This window comes from Camelus dromedarius, chromosome 19 (genome assembly GCF_036321535.1).
Source record: "Camelus dromedarius isolate mCamDro1 chromosome 19, mCamDro1.pat, whole genome shotgun sequence".
NCBI classification, from domain to species: Eukaryota; Metazoa; Chordata; class Mammalia; order Artiodactyla; family Camelidae; genus Camelus; species Camelus dromedarius.
The window spans coordinates 20,824,418-20,842,771 of record NC_087454.1 but is presented as its reverse complement, the minus strand read 5'-3'; the positions used below and the strand labels follow the sequence as shown (position 1 = coordinate 20,842,771).

At 38.6% G+C, this 18,354-nt stretch overlaps 1 protein-coding gene across 1 annotated transcript; it reads left to right on the top strand.

The window, feature by feature from the left end:
- The first annotated feature begins 3,955 nt into the window (after positions 1–3,955).
- Positions 3,956–12,991, top strand: LOC105101417 (butyrophilin-like protein 1). Its single transcript, XM_010994598.3, is given in 11 exon segments — positions 3,956–4,294; positions 4,560–4,670; positions 4,865–5,011; positions 7,238–7,588; positions 8,168–8,449; positions 8,563–8,763; positions 9,334–9,354; positions 9,445–9,471; positions 9,658–9,684; positions 11,494–11,520; positions 12,172–12,991. Coding segments are annotated over 9 exon segments (1,557 nt in total). The 5' UTR covers positions 3,956–4,294; positions 4,560–4,670; positions 4,865–4,881; the 3' UTR covers positions 12,663–12,991.
- Positions 12,992–18,354: the final 5,363 nt, after the last annotated feature.

The following is an 18,354-nucleotide window of genomic DNA, read 5'->3' as shown; positions in this document are numbered from 1 at the left end:
ATAAAGCTGACCACAAGATTTCTAAATTCTTCTCTCAAGAAGAACATTTTATCCAATGGATGTGAACACAGAGGAAAGGCAGCGAACAAGCAGCCACTGAGAGAGATGGCTTTAGCACAAATGTTACTCTGGCCCCAGCAGACTTTCTCCCTCACTTTCCTATATGATGAAGGAGCAGATGTAACTCAGCTTGTCCTGTTAACACCCAGGGTCCTTGCCCAGATTCCCTCACTCACCCTCTTGCCCCACTCACATCTTTTGAGTTCTTCTTACAGAGACGAGGGCATCCTGGAACTTCTCCCCCTCACTGCCACAGGCACCAGGAAGACGCACTCTCTGCCGTTCCTCCAGGTTACCCTCTCGCAGCTGCCTGCGGGTCTCCAAGATGCCGAGGGAATATCAGATGTTGGAAACCTTGGAGCCCCCAGGAAGCCTTAGGTGGTTATTTAGTGTTTCAGAAAACTCTTTCTGAAGGGAAGAAAGATGGCCCCTACTCAGGAACCACTCAGCAGTGTGCTTCTGGTCTGCTAGGCAGACATGTTCAAAATTGAAAGTAAAATAAGATAAGGAAAGAGAACTTTGACCAGGCATGGATAATAAACCCATCTAATAATTACATACTTACAAGGAGAGGATCAAAAACAAGCGATTTCTTTCTCTCTGAAGTATATTTTCCAGGTTAATAGCATAAATATTAGAACTCGATGGCCTGAGTTAAAAATCCCGGTAAGATTACTTATAAGTTCAAAGTTTTGAGCAAGTTACATAAACTTTCTGTGCCTCAGTTTCCTCATCTGACAATGGGTTCAATAGTAGTACATATCCTAAGTTTTCGTGAGGATTACATAAATTAATATATGTGAAGCACTTAGAAGAGCGTCAGTAATTTTTACATTCTTTATAAGTGTTGGCAATTTTTATTTTGATGTTTTGTTCAGTTCACCTCGATATATCTGCCATTCTGATAATAAATTTTCATCTACCAGTTAGGCCCCTTATTCCATTAGACAGGGAATTGAAAAGACAGGGGCCCATTCATACCTTCTCTCAGACGTAGAAATTTCCCCCACTGATATCTGGGTTACATCCATCGCAACCAGGATGGCAGAAAAATAGTATGAAAGTCCCCAAATGGTTCTCCAAAAACTTTCATCCTCCTTCCATACTGTAAACAATGAGAGGCGAGGATGATTTTGCTGCCCTGGGTCTACAGAATTCATTTTTGTTTTGAAGATCCTTCAGATCCTTTGAGTTCTAGAATATTTGTTTTTCTTGCTTAGAATGACAGAAAGACACTCCAAGTTAAAGCCTGAAAGAATTAAGAAAGCTCTAATTTATATTTTTGAAATTCTGCACCTAAGATTGAACATCTATGTATGGTTTGTAAGAGACATAGTAAAAGAAGCAATAAACAGATATAAACCAGACACATTCTAACAAAACTTTACATATGACAATATTAAAATTAAAATAAAAATAACATTCAGAGAGAAATCATTAAAAGAAACAAGGTTTCCCCTGAAGATAGGGGCATTCATTAAGAACATTTGACTTTCAAGGATTGCATGGTGCTAAAAACATAGCAGAACTTAAAAATGCAAAAATCAGTTGGGAACTCAAAAATTTTTTCAATCACAATTAATCAGAAATGAACAGAACCATTCCAGAACATGTAAATGAAGTTACAGGGGTTTTAAATAATGTAACAACTATGCTACGTCAAATCTTTTGCTTAATGACTTGGTGAGATCCAATAATTTCTCTTAATTTTTGATTAGTAGAAATCCACTTAGGATTAACAGAATGACCCAGTGTGAAGCTTATCTAACCCCTTCCTCCACTGTGCTTTACAAGAATTCGTGTATAAATGACTCATTTTTTTCTGCAATAGTCCAACTTTTTATGAAGTGCCCTTTTTTCTGATTCTTGTCCCTAATCTCCTTTCCATTTTGGAAAACATACTAGGTGGATGTTGAAGTGTTGGATCTAGTATGCTTAACTTATATTTCCTCAATTTTATCTCTTTGATTTAATGTACCATATTCTGAGAGAATATAATAACTCTATTTTTTTCTAGCCCAAAGTTTTGATCTTCAGCATTGTCTACTCTGATATGTGACACTTCTATTTGTTTTCTACTTTAAGCCAATTTTTCATTCCCAAGAATGCTGATTGTTTTTCCAATCCTGCATCTCCTATGAGTGAATCCTTCCTAATATACTTTATATTTGGATTACAAATCTTTATATACACACGATATTCTTTACGTTTTTATGTTAGAGAAATCTAAAAATTAGAGAGAAGCAAAAATAATAGAAACACCCACATTTGTGCCAGTAAGAAATATATACCCTATCATTATTTTCCTGTGATTTTGATGTCTATCCTTTGATCTTTCTTATACAAATAAGGTCATTTTGTTCACACTGTTTTAAAAACTGCTCTTTGAAATCAGTAATACCTTGTAGTTCTCTCTCTCTCTCTCCTCCCCGCCCCCTTTACCTTTCTCTCTTAAATACACAAACACTGGTATGCATTCAGTATAATTCCCTCAAAATGTTTTCTACAGATTAATGGCTTTACTCAAACAATTCTCTGTAATTGGGGAAAATATCTAAGATATGTATATAAATTTTTCAAGCTTGTTTTTTTCTTAATTTTTCAAGCTTTGTTGGAAATGTATATTAATGTATTTCCATTTTGAGATAGAATACACATGCAAACAGATACCATACACTTCCAAGTAAACAGAAGAGGCAAGTAGTGTCTTCAGCCCATCCCTTTCTCCTTCAGTTTTCCCTTCCCATTCCTCAGTATTTAGACCTAAACCATTAGGTGGGTATCAGACTCCAAATGAGACAGGAGGGCCTTAGGGAGGAGGTGGAGGGCTGCCCAGCATGGTGTGAAAGAACTTGAATAGAAGGAGAAGGGCCTGCATGGGATGGGGAGGCAGCCCCAAAGATAACTGCAGAATACATTGTCCTATATTCAAACAATGCGATATTATTCAGCAATAAAAAATTTAAAATGTATTGATACACATAACGTGGTTGAATCTCAAAAAAACCATTTTCGTTTTTAGCCAAAGAAGCCAAACACAAAAGCACACATACTCTATGACTCCATTTTGTTGTTTTTGAAGTTTTAGAATAGACAGGACTAAGCTATGATGATTTATATCAAATACTGTTTGTTTTTCCCGGAACGGACTGACTGATGATGGGCATGAGGGAAATTTTCAAGAGACCAAAATCATGCATATTTTGATCAAGGTGGTGGTGACATGAGTGCAAGCATTTGTGAAAACTCATAGAAATGCATGTTTTAAAACCATGCACTCCATTGTATGTGAATTATATCTCAATACATTTTATTTCTTAAGAAAAGCAAATGGATCCCCACTGTTTCTAAAGAATATTTATTTAGGATCTTGGTATTTGTTTGGCCAGACAGTTAGGGGCTTTCATAAGAATATTTATGCAATTGCTGTCTGTGTCCCTGATTATCTGTAAACTTTGTGTGATATGAAGAAACACTAATTAAATTTGGAAAGAGTGTGAAAGGGAAAGAAAATGCCTTTTGGCCATTCTGTATCTGGCACTGATAACTGTGTTGTTATATCTATTCTACTTTTGGGAACACTAAGGTTTTCGAAATACAGCTGTAAATTTCCCGGAGCACAGAACCTTCCATTTGCGACCTCTGACTTTGCCCCTGTGCAGCTCTGCACGCGGCTTCCGATGCCAGCTGCGGTGTGGTAGGAGGAAGCACGCTTCTCTTGGGCTCATTCTCCAAATTCGAGTTGAACTTTTGGATGACCAACCAACCCGAATATACAGGAAGAGGATTCCTTCTCCCTGAATCACGTGATTTCAGCCCTTTGCAGGTGGCAGGAAGGACCTACACTGAGCATTTTCGACCAAAAAACTTTTGAGTTCCTGTCATTCTGTAGCTCAGCCCAGTCCAAAGTCCGCTGGGATGACCTTTATTACTTCCGCTTTCGAAGTAACTAGAACTTTGCTGGAGGCAGGTTGTGATCTTCTCCTTTAGCCAATTCTACGAGAAGCATTCAAGTGCAAGTGCCTCTTGGCAGCCTTGTTTGTTCCCCTTCCTAAGAATATTTTCCCAATCCAGAGTCGGATTAGAATCCTGCTGTATCCAGCCCCTGCAGCTACACACACTCTTGGACGCTGACCACAAGTACAACCAGGTGCAAACTGTCTCTGGAGCCAGGCTTTGTAGATGCACTGAGCTGCCCAGGAGCTTCTGAGAAACCCCCTGGCTCATCTGGATGGTGAGAGAGAAATGTGTGGTGATGTGCAGGTGTGTTTGTGGGACATGTGGGTCCTGAAAAAAGAAGGGCTTGGGTTCTGGGTCATGTGGTGAGAAAACTCCCTTCCCTTTAAGGAGTTAAGCCACAAGAGTATTTGCGGTCAAAATAAATAAATAAATGTATGTAGGAATGAATGAATAAATGAATGAATGAATGAGGAAAATAGTTTGACTGAGAGGAGTGGACACATTTTGTGTCTGACTTCATTTCTCAACATTGAACTCAGGGGCTTCAATTTCAAGAGAGCCCTGCTGAGAAGGTGAATCCATACAGAAGCAAGAGAGCCCACGGGACACCAGAGAACGTTTTACAATTTTCTACACCTGCTGGGGAAACGGTTAGTTTTCAGAAAAAAAGAGAGGAAAGAAAAAAAAAACCCATTGGGAAAGGTGGGAGTTGGTGGTATTTGTCTTAAGGTCTGTGAGGGAAAACATACCAAAAACTGTATCTAAAAGTATGCCTTTGAACAGGGGAGTATTTTCTTCCCTTAGAATTTTCACTTGCCTGGCTTCTCGCCACCTTCTCCTACAGAGTACCTCATTGTCAGAATGAACATTTGGTGCCTCCAGTGTGCTCCACTTTCTGCTCTGAAGAAGATGATGGGTGTTCCCTGTTTCTTCTCTGCTGGCTTTCTCCCCACTCTCCTCCTTCTCCAGATGTCCACGTGGTGCTCCGCAGGTCAGTGGTCTCCCTCATGCATTTCATTTATTGGTTTGTTTGCAGTGGCTCTTCTCATGTAATGAGTCCATCAGTCACAATTCTGCACCCTCTCAAAGGCAGTTATATCTGGGGAAACTGTGGCTGCGTCTGCGGCCAACAAGAGGCTTCAAGGGTGGGAGTAATCTCCTTCATATCAACATCCCTTACTCCTTTGATCTGACTTCACACAAGTCAGCTGTAATATTTATCTAAATCTTTATTGAATATAAGTGATTTCAGCCTGTTGAAATCTGATGTAACTGTTCATTAAAATATACTTTGTAATGTTTACACTGCCAAAAAAACCCAAGTTTCAGTGCAAAGAATTTGGACTCAGGATCACTGAGCACTATCTGGTTACAATCTTGGACAAATGATTTATTATTCCTGGAACACAAGTCCTTCCTTCATAAAATAAAAGGGCTCCTCAAGATAAAGTGTTCAGACTCCAGGTTTGAAGAGAAACCAACTACGAGTTCACAATAATGACACTTTTCTGTTATTGTCTCTTAAATTTGAAGTAAATTAGGCAGTAAGTATCAAAATATTTAATTTTCATATATGTTGACTCAGCAATTCTATAATAATTTACCCTAAAGAAAAGCTGTCTGTGTTTATATACATGTATGTTTAAAATGTTTATTGCAGGGCTGTTTGTAGTAACACTAAATTGGAAGCAATATTCACCAGTATAGGAAAAGCTCAAACACGATGGCGTAGGCAGTACCCAAAACAATCAGTAGAGCTGGCTACATGTACTAAAATAGTTGGAAGTTCCTTATTGAAGAAATTGGTGTATAATGATCCCATTTATGTGAAACAGAATGAAGTTTTTCCACTGCATGTACCTCTAAGTAATGTCAAATATCTTTTCTCAAATTAAAGGGCTCATTTAACATGAATGGCCAATAGCTCAGTATCACTTAGCTAAGGACGTATATCTGTTAGTTATACCAATACCCTGGGTTTTATACAGGAATGGAAAAGAAGGGGGACCTTGGCTTCAGTCCAGCAGAATGGCTGATGTCACGTTCTTTGCCCAGGATGGCCTGATCCACGCTCTCTGGGACAGACTGGCCACAGGCACCTTCCTCTAAGCTCATGTGCTCTTGCCATGTGTGCTCAGTACATGTGGGCACTCACACAGCCACACCTCTCTGAACTCTTCCCAGCTCAGAGTCACTGCATTTGCAGGCCTAAAATCCCTGACCTTTCACAGATCCACAATATCCTGGCCCTCTGCTAGTGCAAGCCAAGGCAAGTCCTGCCCAGGGGTTACCATTTCCTTTTAAACATCATGGATTTCTATACTAAAGTCATTTTCAAGCAGATGATTGTAAGTTACTTGAGAAAGGAGCATATTTTATAATTCAGACAAAGTCTCATTTTGGTCTCCAGCATCCTCCTTCCTTTCCCTGGGGAACCCAGCCAAGGCCTGACCTGCCTCACCACCTGGAGCCACTGATCTCCAAGTCCTACACTCCTCTCAAGAAAATAATTTTTATGAAAAAAAATTCTCTATGATTTCAAGCCTTCATAGTTATTTTTTTAAAAAGGCCTACCTCACTTTATAAATACTACTTTTCATTTTGGGATAAAACGCCATTAATCCTGCCTAACCCCCAACGCACAGTAACCTAAATCTCAAGGTCAGAAATGTCTACTTACCCTCCTAGGAACAGAGCAGTAGGAGACAAAGGGATGAGTGAGGAGAGAAGTACCTTCCATTCTCCTCCCACCAAAAAAGGGAAACTGGCTTAATGTCACACTGCCACATTTGATTCTCAATAAATCTCTTTTACATAGGATTTACAGAATTTACATATAAATACTGTTTGTAAATGTATAGAAAACACATGTCTTCTCAAATGCCAAAATATCAACAGTTGCTACTTCTGGGGAATACAGCTGAGGAAGTTAGGTTACAAAATATAATATATAACTGTTTTTTGGAAAATAATACAAATAAGAAAGAACTAGAATATGAAAACAAATGTATGTATGTATATGTAAGACTGGGACACTGTGCTGCACACCAGAAATTGACACATTGTAATTGACTGTACTTCAATTAAAAAAAAAAGGATTAAAAAAAGGGAATAATTTAAAAAAGAACTGTTTGAGTCTCTAAATAAAGAAATGGAGGTGGGTGTATCATCTAATCTCCCTCACTCATTCCCCCATCTGTCTCTGATTTTCATGCAGTGTCCGGGTTTTCTGTAAAGGGACCAGCTCAGCCCATCATGGTGCTGCTAGGGGCAGATGCCACCCTGCCCTGCCAGCTGTCCCCTGAGCAGAATGCCGCCCACATGCAGATCCGGTGGTACCGAGTCCAGCTCTCCCCCGCTGTGCTTGTGTACCAGAATGGACAGGAACAAGACGGGGAGCAAATGCTGGAGTACCGTGGCAGGACAGAGTTGGTGGGGGACTCCATCGGCAAAGGGGCTGTGGCCCTGCTGATCCAAAACATCCGTGCCTCTGATGATGGCCAGTATTGGTGTCATTTTAACGATGGTCGCATCTCCCAAGAAGCCACTGTGGAGCTGCGTGTTGTAGGTATGTTAACTTAGCACACAGTGTATGTCACGGTGTAAAGCAAAAGGGAAGGTGAGAGCACTCTTAACCCGGCATTTCTTGTGAGTGTCCACGTGTTGATACACAACTTTACCTTGTAGAATGTCAATTTTGTAAACTGTATGGTGAGGATAAGACTATACACTCTTTGCTTTTAAACTAAGAAGGAAATATTTCTGAGGATATTTTGATATCCAAAAAGATCTCAGAAATTAGTTAACTATATGAATTCAGATAGGTACTGACACCTTCAAATATTCTTTTTCTCAATCAGCAGAGAAAGACAACTTAATAGAATTAAACTCCTTTTTTCTGACTGTAATTGTCCCTGTTCTTTTCTCTTCTTGGAATGACCCCAGAGCTATCAGTCCAAGTGCAAAGACATTAAGTTGATTTAAAAACTGAATCACAATTAAGCCTAGCACTGGCTGTGAGCAGTTTCTTGAACTCTGAGTTTCAGTTTACTCATCAGCCTGGTGAGGGGCAGTTAGGCCTTCCGCCCCAGGGACTCCCTGAGCCCTCAAGGACCTCAGGCCTCAGGCACATGCCTTCTCTCCTCAGGCGTGGGATCTGCCCCTCACGTTCAGATGAGGGGGCCCGAGGATGGCGGGATCCGAGTTCTGTGCTCCTCGGGTGGCTGGTTCCCCAAACCCAGGGTGTAGTGGAGCGGCACGGCGGGAATGAAGCTGCCATCCCTCTCTGAGTCTCAGACCCAAGATGGAGATGGGCTCTTCCATGTGGAGGCATCTCTTGTGGTCACAGATAGCTCTGCAGGCAACGTGACCTGCTCCGTCCAGAACACCCTCTCCGGCCAGGAGAGAGTGTCGGCCGTCTTCCTCCCAGGTCAGTAAGGCACAAACCCCAAGGCAGAGCTGGGCTGTGTGAAGGGCACGGAGGGCCGACAGGCCCTTGGAGAGGGGGCAGTCTCTCACCGTGTCTCCACATGCCTCCGTCAGAGGCCTTCTTCCCCAGGATGTCTCCATGGAAGGCAGCTCTGGCTGGGACCCTCCCTGTGCTGGGGCTTCTCCTCATTGGGATCAGCTACGCTGGCTGGAGAGAACATAAAGCCAAAGAAAGAGAAGTAACGGAAAGGAAGAAAGAATCTCATGAAAAGGATGAGATGAGGAGAGAAAAGGAACAGGTGCTTGAAGTCAAAGGTAAATCAGGGCAGCAGGTCAAATCAGAGGTTTATGGAAAAGTTGCAGATACAGGCTGCGCTGGGTGGTTGGGGAAATAAAAGATTTGCCAAAGAACCCCAAGCAGAACACAGGGTACCAAGAATTCCACAGAGCTGGAAGTCTTGCAGAAAGGAGAAAACCATGTGGGGAATTAGGAGAGCTGTGGCAGGGGTCATGAAGCCCCTAGTCTGCCCCATACCTATTCATGCCTCTGTGCCCCAGCCTCAGCTGCTGTTTCTCTTTGTGGAAATGTCTTCCCTTATCTTCTCTTCCCCTTTGTGCTTCAAGAATAAGCTTCAGAAACACCTAAGGAATCTTAAATTCCCATGAAGCCTGGGCATTCCTTCCTGTGTGGCCCCACGAAACTTTCCATGTAACTTTTCTTAGCACTTGGTGTTTTGCATTTGACATACATGTTTACTGATCTTTCTCATCCACTGAACAATAGGACCCATAAGAGATGGCCAGATAGAATTAATTCAGCTACTTAGCAAACTCAAGAGCAGCTAAAACCCAATTTGATGGATTTTATTTCTCTTCCTCTTTCAGAAAACCTCAAGGCAGAGCTTGGTGAGTCTTGTTTCTTCTCATGTCTACACAAGAATTTGTTCTGCTTTTCACACCTGTTCTGGATCTCTCAATGAACATTGTTTCTTTCAGAAAGGCGAAAGGCATTATACCGAGAAGGTAAGGGATGCTCATGCTAACTGATGTCCTGATGCCCAACAATTTCTCAGCTCCCTATCCTTTGAGGAAAAGAAAGACTAAGAGATTTAATGATGATTAGCAGAAGAGAGACAAGGGAAAGGAAGAGAAATATGAGACTCCAGATTAATGTCTCATCTTATTTTACCTGTATTTGTTCTGTTTTAGATTGGAAAAAGGCCTTGCTATATCCTGGTACGTAACCATCTGGCCCTGATCTCTACAAGTGCCCCTGGTATTCTGAGTGTCATAAGCAGAATCATAAATACACACAAACACACACACACACACGCACACACACTTGTGAAAGTTGTGACAATTTATTTGATATCACTCTGTAGTATTTTGTATTTGGAGGCTCAAATAATCAGTTGTTTTCCAGAGCTAATGATAAAGGAGAAGTAACTGCTGACAGGTAAATTCTACAACGCAGCTAAGGTAGGACTCAACATGAATTGTTAGCCCAGCCACTATGGAGAAGGAAGACACAGAACACAGAGTGATTTTGATAAGATTTGGGAAGACTAAAGAATACTCTATATTATGGCAGCATTTCTATTCTACAAATAAAGTTTAAAAAACAGAAAATGTATTTATATTTAATACTTGGAAAAATATTTTAATTATAAGTTTACTCATTTTACCTATTTGAAATAAAGAAAGTAAAATTCAATACACAGGGACAAAGGTTTATGTCTGAAAAAGGTGAAAAACAATCTTTCAAGATATTTTAATATCATTTGCAAAAATGTGTTTATCTGGTGGTAGGAGGAATTGCTTATTTTTTATACCTTCTAAAATCTGTGTCTATGTATTGTGTGACTTTCTAACTCTGGGTGTGCATGCGTGTGTAATATAGAATTAGACCTCAGAAACATACTAGGTCATTCCTTGACTGTATACGTGTGCAATTTTTATATGTTAGACATTGTGCTAGATGTTGGTATAAGCTATTATCTCTGACCCTATGGAACTTAAAGTCCATTGAAGGAAGTAAGCTAGGAGCCAGGCAACTACACACAGCCTGTTAAGTGCTTTGATAAGAGGAGGTCAGAGGAACTCCTCCCAAGGATTAAAGTTGATTAAGCAGTTTCTATTAAGCATTTTCTTTATAAGATGCTGATAAAAGTTCCTATATTTCTAAAGGAGTGAGCAAAGTGTAAAGGAAGGCCTTTGGGTTTTAGTTCCAACTCTACCAATTACAGATGAGCAATCGGTTATTTTCTCTTTCTTGGCCTCAGTGTCCTTAACTCTAAGATAAAGAGACTGGATTACATGATCTCATATGTCCTCCTTGACTCACATATTCACAGATTCTCTGCATCAGAGTGCTAACACTTCTTACAGGAGGCCAGTTTCATGAGAGACCACAGAGCTGCGCCAATCAAGAGTTATGGATATGTCCTTACCTGCCTATTGTCCTAAGACTCTAATGAGGGTATTCAATCTTTAAATAAAATCACAAGTCCTGTAATTCTACCACAGCCGCAGCAGAAACAGATGCGATTCTATTTCCCATGAGGAATCTGTCTCTGGAGAAAAACATAAACAATCTGATTACAATTGAGGACAAAATAATGAGTCAGTTTAAATGCCTTGGTCATAAACTTACGCTTTACTCTGTGAACGTCATAAGCTGGAAAAAATATAAATGAAATGAAATGAAATGAAAAACACGTTAGTGAGGAGGTCCATAAAGGTCTTGAGAGCACAGCAGAGTGGCATGTGGAGCAGCAGACCCTGCCCCAGGTCAGCCTGGCTCAGACTGGAGAATGAGCCCCAGCTTCGGGCTGAATTGTGGGATAGTTTCTAGCCTGACATAGAGCACAGAAGACATACTTTTTGTCCTGTAGTTTCTGGACACTACCAGAGTTTGTGGGGCTTAGAGGAAGAAGAGAGTGTTGAGCAGAGAAGGTGATGAGTTAGGGGAGGAAGCGTCTTACCTCCTTTCCATTCCCTGGGGGTGCTTCCATCTCAGTTTCAATTTATGTTACTTTTTTTCAGATTGGAGAAAGGAACAGTTCCAACTTGGTAAGTGGTTCTTTATTTATCTTTTTGGCTCCCTTCCAATCTGCCCTCTGAGACCCTGTTTTTCCTTCCTAACATCATCTCCTTGTTGAAAAGATAGAAGCACCGTTCTGGTCAAGCAAGGGAAGAACATGAAAATAATATTAGCCTGGACTGAAAATTACCTCTAGGATTAGCTATTTTGCTAGTGCTTCTACTTTCATATATGGACACAGCTTTCTCATTTGTGGGGTCCCCGTGGTTCTGAAATAGAAATTAATAGAGCCCCTCAGCTGAGGAGACCCCAAACTAAGCGAAAAGTGCTCGAAACAGCAAGAGTAATTGTGCTGTTCTTTGCAGAGAGGTCAGCTCACATGGAGACTGTTACTAATTGAGGAACATAGGTCTAATCGGCAGAGAACACAGTACACTATTCTCAAATAAATACTGCAAGTCCCCTGCTCACTCTGGCATTCTGCTGATACACTGACAGTGTAGATAAGAGAAGGTAAGTAGCCTCGAACTCAAGATGAGAGCACATCAACCCCCCCCAACACACACGTTCAGAGCAGTGTTCTTTCACATTTGCTCTGTTTGTTAAGGTTTGCCCTGTACAACAGTTCTCTGAAATATACAATATTGGCCCTTTTCTTTCCTTTTTAAAAAAAATTCCAGCTCCTGTGACTTTAAATCAAGAAAACTTTCATAAGGACGATTCTTACCCAGAGAGAAAAGAGAACTTCAGGGAAGACATGCAGGGAGACTGCAAACTTGCGGCACTAAAAGCGACAGGGTTCACTTCAGGGAGATACTATTGGGAAGTGGATGTCGGGGATGCGGATGAATGGACTCTAGGCATTTATGAGAAGCCCACGGAGAGGAGTGATTTAAAAAGTGATCTACTAAAGAAGTACAGAGTCTTAGAGAAGAAAGGATGTGAATACAGGGCTCTCACCAGTTATCGCCACGACATTTCCCCAGAAAAGCTTCTGGTGGAAAAGTGTCCACAAAAGATTGTGATATTCTTGGATTATGAGGACAATGACATTTCTTTCTATAACATGACTGATGGAACCCACATCTTCTCCTTCACTCAGGCCAATTTCTCTGGGTCACTCTATCCTTACTTCAAACTTAAATCCATGGGGCTCTCCCCATCTGCATGATAGTAAGTGACACAGAAGAAGAATCTATATACCATGAAGGCAGTAGCAAATTCTCTGTAAACCCTAGGACTCCAGTCCTGATGGATGTCCTCAGGGCCACTGATTATGAGGACTCCTGGCTTAAGGCTCCTTGAATCTGCATGAGCAAAATTTCTAATCACATCAAGCAGTGTTTCTCAAACAATCTGCAGAGAAGAATCTTTTTTTTTTCTCTTTTGATTATTGTTGTAAATATCTCTTGCTTTATGTATTATATATCACAGACCCATATTTTTCTGAAATAAATTACTGGAAATATAATGAAGTGAATAAAAAACAAAGGCATACGATTACAAGGAGTAATTTTATTATTAGATGCAATTTACCTAATATTTTCTGTCATTTGCTCTAAATTTTTGTAATGCTCTATTTCTGTGTTTGTTTCGTAAAGAACTAGTAGGAAACAGTTGTAAATATACACTGGTTTGTGGATCACACTTTGGTGGCACTGCTCAAGGAATAAAACTTAGATATACCTCAGATTTCTTGACAGTAACACTGAATAAAAATAACAAAAGAGCGCTGTTTTCAAATGTCGAGGGAGAAAAGTTAAACTGTAATTTGATAACAAGCTAAGTTATATCTTAAATGCAAGGATAATTTGAGAAAGAAAAAGTAAATATCAATCACAATCCAATTCTAACACATGTGATGACACCAACATAATGGCTGTCTGGGGAAACCAGAATCAAATGAGAGCATATTGAGGTATGGATCTCACTGAATTATGAGAGAGAAATTTGAATGCTTTGTCCAAGATGTTGATAAGGAGAATGACTACTTTGTATTCATGGCGATTCTAAGTATGACCACTAGCAGAGGTAAGGAAAGGCCTTTCTTCTTTTCTCTCCAATCAAAATTATCTATTATATTAAAAGGAAATGATTAGAAGAAGCAGTAACCAGTGCTTAAACAGGGGTGAGAAGGGAATGTGATCTACGAGCCAGACTAGAATATCTTTTAAATGCACTGGACACTGTATAGAGTACCCAGAAAAGTCTTGCCTCATTAATGGGGAGTAATTAGCACTAGACTAAAAATTGATTCAATATTGATGAACAAATTTAAAAGTAAGTGTCAAATGAACCAAATTGTTTACAGGTATCTTAAACTCATCCCAGAGCAAAGATCAACACTGTACAATTCACAATGTATAACATTCAATTAAAAACTACCAGGCAAGGAAAGAAGCAGGAAAATACAACATATAATGAGCAAAAAATCAATAAATTAAAATTGACATGGAACTGTTACAGGTGTTCAACTTTATAGACAAGGATACTAAAACAGAAATTGTAACTATATTCTGGATGTTCAAAAAGTTCACTAGAGATATATATTTAAAAGAAAGACTCAAATTGAACTTCTAGAGATGAAAAGTATAATCTGTGAGATGAAAATTTTATTGGATATGATTAACAGTAGATTAGTCATTGCAGAAATAAATGATTTGTGAACTTGAGGGCACAGAAATTCAAACTATCTAAAATGAAACATAGAGGAGAAAATAATTAACAAAATAAAGAATACCAGTGAGTTAATAGAAAACTTTAAAGGGGCATAAGACAAAGGTAATTGGAGACCTTGAAGGGAGAGGTATGTGGACAGAAAAAAGATTTGAAAAAATGAGAGTCTAAAATATATTCTAAATTTGATCATTATAAACTCCAGATCCCAAAATCAGTCTTGGTCTGTTCGGACTGCTATAATAAAAACACCATAGGCCAGTGGCTTGTAAGCAGTATACATTTACTTCTCACAGTTCTGGAGGCTAGAAGTCCAAGATCAAAATGCCAGCAGATTAGGTGTCTGATGAGAGTCTGCTTGCTTGTTCATAGGTGGCTTTCTCACTAGGTTCTTACATGACTGGAGGAGTGAAGGAGCTTATGTAATTTACTATAAATTTTTAAAAGAACTGTAAATGATATGCTAAAGCAAACAAAGTGGAATCACATTAAAAGCTTTAATGAAACCAGACAACACAGGGAACTATATTCAATATCTTGTAATAAGCTTTAATGAGAAAAAATATGAAAATGAATGTGTGTATATCCATGACTGGGACATTGTGCTGCACACCAGAAATTTATACATTGTAATTGACTGTACGTCAATAAAATTTTTAAAAGCTTAAAATTTGATCCCCTGGAGTTTAACAAATTATTAAAAATATTAATAATAATAAAATTAATTTCAATGATTGAGAAAACTATACCTGAAAATTATTGTTCCAGCCTATAATAGGGTGCACTACAATACATAAATAAAAGTACACAAATGAAACATGCTGTAAAAGGTGACTATGCATTGGTTGTGTGTGTGTGTGTGTGTGTGAGAGAGAGAGAGAGAGATCTCTGACATAATGGATACTAAATCTGATTCCAGATTTGCCAAGCATAAATGACTCCTCCTGACAACATGAGGCAGACACATCAGCCTAGGCTGACTAAAATAATTTTAAAAAATAGTATTTTCTACAAGAATGATTAAGGGGCTTGATGCCCAAGCAGCCAAGTTTCACAGATGGAGCCAAAATATAATATAGAGCTACACAAATAACCAACAGTTTTGAGACAAAAGGAATTGATTTGAACCACAACTAAAAATAATATTCAAAATATTTCCAATGAGCCAAGATGTAGTGAATAAATTTTTATATTCCACTTATTTTATAGATTTATATTGTTTTATTCCATTATTTATGAAAGTGAAAGTTTTATGATGGGGATTAGAAACATTAAAATAAGATCTAGATTAAATTCTAATTAGAAATATGAAATTATTTGATGCATTTTTATGTTGTTCTTCTGATATACTATACTTAACTATTTACTAAAGTAATAATTGATGTAAACAGGTCTATAAATAGTAAATCCTCTGTATATACATAAGCTATGCACAATGATAATTTGTATATGTTCCTGGAATGATGGAAGATAACTGATCCTGTAATAGTTTGGTGCTATTAATGACAACTGTTAATTAGGCATTTGAAAGGAGTATACTGAAGGATGCTTCAATATTTGCTTAGGAAAAAAGAAAAGAGAAAGCAGAGAGGTAGTAGAACCCATCTGTAGACTATGAAAACGAATATATGTATGTATATGCATGACTGGGACCTTGTGCTGTACACCAGAAACTGACACTTTGTAACTGACTATTTCAATAAAAAACAAAAACACAAAAAACCCATCTGTGATAAAAGTATAAACAAAAGCCCCTAGTGAGAGCACATAAGAAAGAAGAGGAAGCATCGGGGTTCAAAGAGTACTGTTTTGACTAAAGAAATAAGGTTTATATTATACACCATAGCGAATGTGAAAGGAGGGTAGAGGAAGAATTTTCCAACACTCTGTAATTGATATTTCTACTCTAATATCTTAAAATGAATATGTGTTGTATTTGCATATCTAGAATCCTCTCCCATTTATTCTCATAAGAGAATCCCAAAGTTCTTTTGAGGAACTGTGTCTTCAATTACTTTTGGAACATAAATTTTGACCAAGGTTCCAACCCAGAACTATGGGTAAGACTGAGCCAGTTCATGTATCAAATTTTCCTAGCTACAGTAATAGTTATGGGAGTAAGCATGCTACCCAAGTTGCTCCATTCAGAGGGAATCTCTGGACTAATGAGGGAGCTACAGAGATGGAAAGATCTGTATCTTTTACTGGGCTTAAATCTGTTAAGATATGAGCCTAATATTACTGTGGACCTTCCCAAAGATGAACTCTACCTCGATTTGACAGGAATTTGAAGAAGTGCAGAGCCAAAAGATGAAGACATGGTTCTAACATGCCATATCTAGAAGGCAGTCAGCTCTGACTTTTTTTTTTTGTCACGTAAGACATTAAATTCATTTTAATTTTTGCATACATTAGATTTTCCATCACTTTTAAAAGAAAATCTCCAGCATTTTTTTTAATGATTTCTATTTTATTTTTTAAAGTTTATTTATTTATTTGGGAGGGGTAATTAGGTTTGTTTATATATTTATTTATTTTTAATGAAGGTGACTGGGATTGAGTCCAGAATCTCATGCATGTTAAGCATGCACTCTACCACTAAGCTATACACTCCCCTACAAAAAATCTCTAGCACTTGTATTGAAGTTGTTTATTACTCTAGTTGTATACTTCATGTGTAGAAATTATCTTTGGTAACTGCAAGAATTTTCTTCTGTCTTATTCAGGCAGCCTATGCCATTGCTTATAGCAAATGCTGCCAATGGTATCATACAGACCTAGACTCTGAAGTCAATTCTGTGTTCCACATCCCACATGCAAGGTCATCCCACTGTCCCTTTGAATTTTATATACCAAGACTATCATCTCTGCATCTGGATTTATTTGCCAAAATCATTTTTTTCCCCCTGATATCTGGTTTGTGTTGTTGGGTATCAAGAGTCATGTAGTATATAGTGCTTTGAACAGGGCTCTTGGCAATTTAGGAGGGGAAAAAAACTTGAGTTTATAGTAATTTTTAAGTGAATATGTCTTGGTTTATGGCATTATTCATTTACTATAAGGGAGCTACACAGATGAAGCAAAGATGCATACTTCTAAAACTGAGGATTTTTTTATTAATAAGAAAAGTTAAGAAAGTATTTAAGATAAGGATATAATTTGCCCATACATTAATCCCAGGGCTTTTGGGTGGGCCATAGTGTCAGATTACGTATGATTAAAGAGTGACATTGATATGCATTCTTCTATATAAGTAGTTTGTGGTAGTTGAAAATAAGTAGAAGAAATATGCTGATAAAATTATGAGATATATTTGGAATATGGTTTAGGAGTGTGACTGGGAGTTCTCGCAAATCCTTCAGATAGTGAATATGATGATCCAGAAAGTCTATTTAAAGTGTGTTAGAAAATTTTGGCAGACTCCATTAGCTGTGCACTCCAAGTTCATCTCAATTGCTAATTTCTCCTCACTTATGCGCACAACCAGCGGGTTTTTTAGAGGGAAGAAGGAAGGTGGGCAGGGATTCATTTTAAAAGTTAACTCAATTTCTACAGAAATTATATCAACTGATTTATGTGTGGAAGGTTGTAGGAGCTGACAGGTCCCCAAACCAAGATTAACTTGCCTCCTTCACTGTTGATTCACTAGCTTTGAAGTCACTTAACTGGCTACACAGCAGAAGCTAGTTAAAAGTGTGGAGAAATAACAGAAGCAAGAATGGTTAAGGAAACATAAATGGATCGTTCACTTTATCTGCGGAGGATATAAATGATGCATCTATTTTATAAGTATCCTTTTGACAATTCAAAAACAAAATCAAAACTAATATTTATTGAATGTTTTCACAATGCCAAATTGACATTATATTAAGTTCTATGTACAATATCTCTCTCAAGCTTTACAATACTTTGTGAATATGGCATTATTCCCATTTTATAGATGAGGAAAGTGACACTGAAAATGGATAAATTGGAAAATGGTGAATCTAGACTAGCTCTAACCTGTTTAGTTTTGGCATCACCATCTACTACAGAGAAGGGTTCAGGGCATAGCATATGCAGCTGTCCTGACACTAGTAAATCCAAATAAGAGGGTGCTGTGCAGATATACATTCCTTGGCCATTGCCATGGAAACCCCCTTGACTGCAGTTCTCTTCATGGGGTGACTTATCTCATAACCATCTAT